The sequence below is a fragment of the Tarenaya hassleriana genome, unplaced genomic scaffold (assembly GCF_000463585.1).
Source record: "Tarenaya hassleriana unplaced genomic scaffold, ASM46358v1 Cleome10, whole genome shotgun sequence".
Taxonomy (NCBI): Eukaryota; Viridiplantae; Streptophyta; class Magnoliopsida; order Brassicales; family Cleomaceae; genus Tarenaya; species Tarenaya hassleriana.
The window spans coordinates 2978008-2983842 of record NW_010960188.1 but is presented as its reverse complement, the minus strand read 5'-3'; the positions used below and the strand labels follow the sequence as shown (position 1 = coordinate 2983842).

General features: G+C 40.4%; 1 protein-coding gene and 1 long non-coding RNA gene across 9 annotated transcripts in view; one reads left to right on the top strand and one right to left on the bottom strand.

Annotated features, from left to right (window-relative positions):
• The first annotated feature begins 862 nt into the window (after positions 1–862).
• Positions 863–1461, top strand: LOC109117279 (zinc finger protein 8-like). Its single transcript, XM_019204209.1, has one exon. It carries the CDS (start codon positions 952–954, stop codon positions 1459–1461), a length of 510 nt encoding a protein of 169 aa, XP_019059754.1. The 5' UTR covers positions 863–951.
• A 1048-nt stretch (positions 1462–2509) lies between these two features.
• The window catches only part of LOC109117267, a 3847-nt gene continuing 521 nt past the window's right edge, over positions 2510–5835 (bottom strand). For 2 of the 8 annotated variants that reach the window (XR_002024635.1, XR_002024637.1), the window contains exons 2-6: positions 5561–5664; positions 4712–4860; positions 3704–4331; positions 3498–3566; positions 2510–2788 (exon numbers count right to left, since the gene is read on the bottom strand). This is a non-coding gene — a long non-coding RNA (uncharacterized LOC109117267). Of the gene's footprint in view, positions 2789–2993; positions 3254–3497; positions 3567–3703; positions 4332–4440; positions 4861–5560; positions 5822–5835 lie in introns of those variants that run through there. The other 6 variants (XR_002024638.1, XR_002024633.1, XR_002024632.1 and 3 more) reach the window with 6 other exon arrangements.

Below are 5835 nucleotides of genomic sequence, written 5' to 3'. Positions count from 1 at the left end.
GACATTAACAAATTTGTCATCAAAGAGTACACCTAACATCGCGTTGGTAATGATCCCTTACCTAAAAATTTTACTCCTTTTAGTACATCATAAATAAATCACCATGTCCCACATTTAATACAATGTCAATAGTGTGTGTGTGTGTGTATATATGGCCTATACATATGTATATAACTTCCCCATATACGTATATATATATTGATATATTTTCTGCCAAAACCCGGGAAATTATTATGTATTGGTTTCAAACATTGCAGGAGCAACTATTGAGAAAATTGAGGAAACATGAGGAAAAGGGAACAAGAGAGGCTTGATGGAGAAAGATGGAGAACATATAATTATTTATTTCTTTATTGACATATAAACAAATTAATCCATAGAATCATACTTTTATATATGTGGAATTCACCTACCATATGCATGACCCCATACCCATAATTTTAACCAACATATTATCAACTCTTACAAAAATCATATAATTAACTTGTATCATTATTCTTCCAATGTAAATTAATCATAAATTATCCCGGAAAAAAATGTCATCATATGATAACAACTTAAATTAATGTGACCGAGAGAGGTTTGGTGGCGATTTCTATCTACAAAAGAAATGATTAATGGATCACGAAATATGCTTAGGCTCAAATGTTTTTTTGAGTCCTCAATTAACATCATCCATGTTGTTATATCTCATCTCAAATTCGTGGCAAATCTATATATCGGCCATACATATGTACATATGTACATACATACACGTCAGCCCTTTTGGTTGACAAAAATATTTTAAAATAATTGCAAAAAAAAAAAACGATATATATGGTTTCATAGATCGGTTTATATAAGAGGTAGAGTGTCTGTCTGAACCAGTCAACCCCATTCGTCTAAAACTCACTCACACCTTAACCCTCTCTCTCTCTCTCTCTCTCTCTCTCTCTCTCTCTCTCTCTCTCTATGGACGAAACAAGCGGTCGAAGAGAGACTCATGACTTCATGAAAGTGAACGTGGAATCCTTCTCACAGCTTCCATTCATCCGCCCAGCTCCGGCCAAAGAAAAAGCCGCCATTCGTCTCTTCGGCAAAGACTTTGGGGCCGGAGACGTCCAAGAAGATTCCGATTCATCCGACAACAACACAAACAACAACATCAAGAACAAGAAGAACGAAGAGAATCACGACAAAGACAACAACAGCAGCAGCAGCAACAACAACAATGGCGGCAGCAGCAGCAGCAGCAGGAAATTCGAGTGTCACTACTGCTTCAGGAACTTCCCGACATCTCAAGCCCTAGGCGGTCACCAAAACGCTCACAAACGCGAACGCCAACACGCCAAACGCGGAGCAACCTCCGACGGCAAGGGGATAACCCAGAGAAAACAACATACGGCTTCCACCACAGCAGCTACAGCTACAACCACCACCGCAACTACCTCGGCGGCGGCGGAGGCGTTTCACCTGCGGTAAGGTTCTACGGTGGTCAAACGCCGTCGTCCTTCTACCCTCGCGGTGGTTCTACTCCTCCTTCTCCGACAACGACCATCAACGGGAGTCCGTTGGGGCTTTGGCGAGTACCGCAGGCCGTACCGCAGGCCTCAAACGCGGTTCACGGCGTTTACACCGCTACGACCGCGTTTGGCGCTCCTGGCGCGTCCTCTAATCACTCGCCGCTGCCGTTGCTGGCCGCTGATCACGACGAGAACGCGGCGGCTCCTCCCCCGCAGAACCGGACATCGTATTGGTACGGATTGAAGGGGAACGTGCAAGATCATGTGAGTCTCGATCTCCATCTTTAGCGTACGTTCGAGAATCAAAATCATGAAATAGAGAACTATATCGACAAAAGATATATATATATATATATATATCACGAAGAGGGTTTCATCTACTCGAGGCCAAACGATTCTTTTAAGAGAGATCCAGTATAGATTACACACACACAGACACGAGACAGGACTGTGTTGTGTGTAATTCCGGGACGGTGATGAGGAGTGAGAATTCAGGCTCTTGAATCTTGAATCTTGAATCTTGAATCTTGAATCTTGAATCTTGAAAGGTGTTTATTTTTATTTTATTTTTAAATCCACCATGTGTTCATCGATCTAGACATGGATACTCATGAAACCACGTTCTTACACATACACACGTGTGAGAGCTGAGGAGGAGGATAACAATCATGAAATTCTTCTGTTCAAGTCTGAATTTCTTTTTTTCTTTTTCCTTTCTTCTGTTTGTTGGTTGAGTAGTTAATCCTTCTGATGAGGAGGCATTATTGACAGGAAATGGGTATTTATTAACTCACGTACGTCCTGTTGCTGCAGTGGACAAAGGGACCAATGTCCTAAAATTCTGTGATCATTCACGGATTCATTAAGTTATACAATTAACATTACAATTAGCATCAGAAACATCCTCAGACGTTTTAGACAAGAACATCATCTCCGTGTTCCAAAAAAATACGGGCTTTTGTATCTGTATATCCCTTTGTCTTGGGTTAAAAAAAAAAACTCGGGGGGGGGGGGGGGAGACAACGAACAAGACAGAGGCTAGAGAGTGTTCATAGTGGTCCATGCCCATCTATCTATCTATCTATCAAGTGTTGTGAAAGAGCTCTCTCATCTTGTCTGAAACGTTCCATCAACTTGCGTTTTCGGAGTAGATGGCGAATCTTAAAGCTAAGATACGTGTTGAGCCCTTTTCGTGCTCCGGGAAACCGGACATTCCCGTCTCTCGTAAATCTGCTCATCTCTCCAATGCCAATGAGTACCCGTCTCGAGACAGAAGCCATTATACCCTGCAGGGAACCACAACTGTTAAATCTTGAACTGAGAATAAGCTTATATGAATTCAAGAAGATCAATGCTATAGAATAGACCCGAAATGGTTTCAGCAGCTCGGGGAAAACAAATCCCCGTACCTAACATATATAATCTTTGATGTGTTACACTAATCAAACATTAAAAAGTTGGTTAAGGCTGAAATCGTAACTAGAGAAAACCTTTTGCATAGGCAAAAAGGATTCCATTTTTGGAAATACTTCAATCATAGACATATGGATCATATGCACAACCCTCCACCATTATTGAGCAAGTAGCAACAACTCAGTGATGTTACCCGACGGCTATAACTTAAAGCTCATCCACTGTGAAATGGCTTAACTGTTACTCCGGTTAAAAAAGACAGCTAATCCGACCCCAACAAGTCTCCCTCGGGAAAAGAAACAATAGGCATATCCTCGAAAACGATGCATTGGACACTCCTGCACGAGCGAGCAATTGGTAGATGCAACATCGCGTGTAACTAAATAGAAGAAACTCTTTCCTTGTACTCAATTCTCTAACTATGCTTTCCAACATTTGTAGCATGACAGCTAACATCTAAACTAACGTTTGCACGAAGAATTTCCCCGTCTTATGCCACAGATCATAGAGGCTAAAATAGAACTCCCCAAATGAAAAAACTTAACTACGGGCTACAGAAAGCGACGTCATGACTTTCCTGACCTTGAAATATTAGTTGTGGTTGCTATCTGTTTTATGGGAGAGGACCAGACCAGTACGAGCTTACTCAGCCTGTCAATCAAAGGCGAAGAGATAAGGTTATTCACTACAATCTAAGGAGAGCTCTGAACTAACTTTTGCAATAAGGATGTTTCACAAGGAGTAACCATACAATTTAGAAAAAAAAAACACGAGAAAAAAAGACGAACCTGTCCTCCGGATACTGTTCTCCGCAACCGACTGCAAGGGGATAAACCAGAGAAAACAACATGCTTTTCCATTTTTTTTACCACTTTATGAAAATTTAAGGATACTCTGTGAATGCTGTCAAAGGGTTAACATCAGTAGCAGCTAGAAAGGACCCCACGAGTTAATGCAATGGAGAAGGCATGTGATGAACAACATGATAAAAGAGGCACACAATAAAGACGTGTGAAGAGCAACACAACATTATATTCAAAAAAAAAAAAACTTAGGACCACTTCCTCTCTCTTAATTAGATGTGCAAAGGACTTGTGGAATTTAAGGAACACCGGCCCACACCCCCTCCGAGGAAAGTCACAAAAATGAGGACGATAGTTCAAACAGTACACATCTCAACTCCCTTAAACTCCATTCTGATTCTCACAACATGAGAGCTTTCTATAACCAGGCAAAACAACATATCCCACAGCACTAAATTGACGGTTGGTGAAGAGAGTTAAGTGAACTACAGAAAAATCACACCAACCTGTTTTCCTTCTGTTCCCATTTTTGTATATCTCCTTGCATCCTATTTTTCTGTAGCTCAGGACCAAAACTATCACCTGGTTATAGCCACCGACAAGCTTGATTGCTCTGCTTCAGGAGAAATAGTTTCATGAATGTTTTTCCGTTGGGCATGGAGATACTTTGGAGAAACTCTTTCATGACTTGGTATAAACAGCTACAGAATTAGGCGTGTACATAGAAAAGAAACAGTTTTCAGGGCAACCGATCATAGAAAACTGAAGCTAAAGATACAAGATATTTCCTATATCTGATGTGGGCAGACTTAACATTGATATAGACGTAGTTCTTAAAAAAATATGACATCCGAGGTTCCAAGACCAAATCAAAGCACTGTTATAGAAAAAAAAAACCCCAAAGTCTTCACCATCTACAAGCCGGAGAATCAGTAGCAGCGACAATTATAATTCTCAGACAGAACAGGGGTATGGTTTCTTGTTTATGTGGACCTGTATGACTTCATTTTTGTTGTCCTTTCTGAGTATGAGCCATGTGGGCTTCTTCGATATGGCAGATGAGAAGGGAAATTAATGTGAAGCACTTGAAGATGCATAATATGAAATTACTGTGAGTTGGACAAACTTTGGAAGTGCATAGCCTGCAAAATTCCATTTACACAGAAAGTATAGGTTATACAAGGATACAAATTCAGGTGTTTCCTGCATAGTGAAAACACATATGACCAGAGATACTGGGTCTACACAAGCCTGAACGGCCATGCAAATAGGGACGATACGATACCTTCTCTCTAGATAGAAGAACAGAATCAACGCAATTTGAGATTGTGATATGCTCTTAGTGATTTACCAGAAAGTTTGCTACAGAATGAGTAACATATGTTGTTCTAGACTCTTTTAATGCAGCCTAATGCACATGAACCATAGAATTGAAAAAAGAAAAACAGAAAATGGATCTTGGCTAATAAATTCAGCCTCAAATATGAACATGAGAATAAGAATTCGATATGGAAATGGTTCTCTATCGGAAGTACAGTTTATCATCAGAAATCATTTTATCAAAGCCTGTGATACAATAAAATACACAAAGTGAGTTTTGTAGATAGCAGGTGAACAGATAATACTGAGATATTCATCAGTTACGATTCAGGGACAAAGAACTGATATTCTAGTAAACATAGAAGGAAACTATCCATACAAATGTTGTAAGCAAGATTTTTTTTTTTATTAAAAAAACAGGATCCTAAGAACATCATCAGACTTCCATAAGTAAAGGCCAACCCAATTCGAGTCCCTGTCTGGTGGGGGTGCTGGCTAAGGGAATATAATAGGCAGCCTTACCATTATTTTTTTGTATGTAGAGAGGCTGATTCGAATCCGCGACCTCAGACCCCACAGCAAATGAGCTAACCGCTGAGCCAAGCCGACCAATCCCAAAGTTGGAACTATAAATTGGCGTATAGGAAACATTTGAATAAGCCAATGCTCCATCCACATCTGAACGCAGACAGGTCATTTTCAACTAGAAATACTTTCAAAACTAACACCACCACAAGACAATAGCAGAGTCCCAATTCACTACGCCTGACAGAAGCCATCTTAAAAAGTCCCCCCAC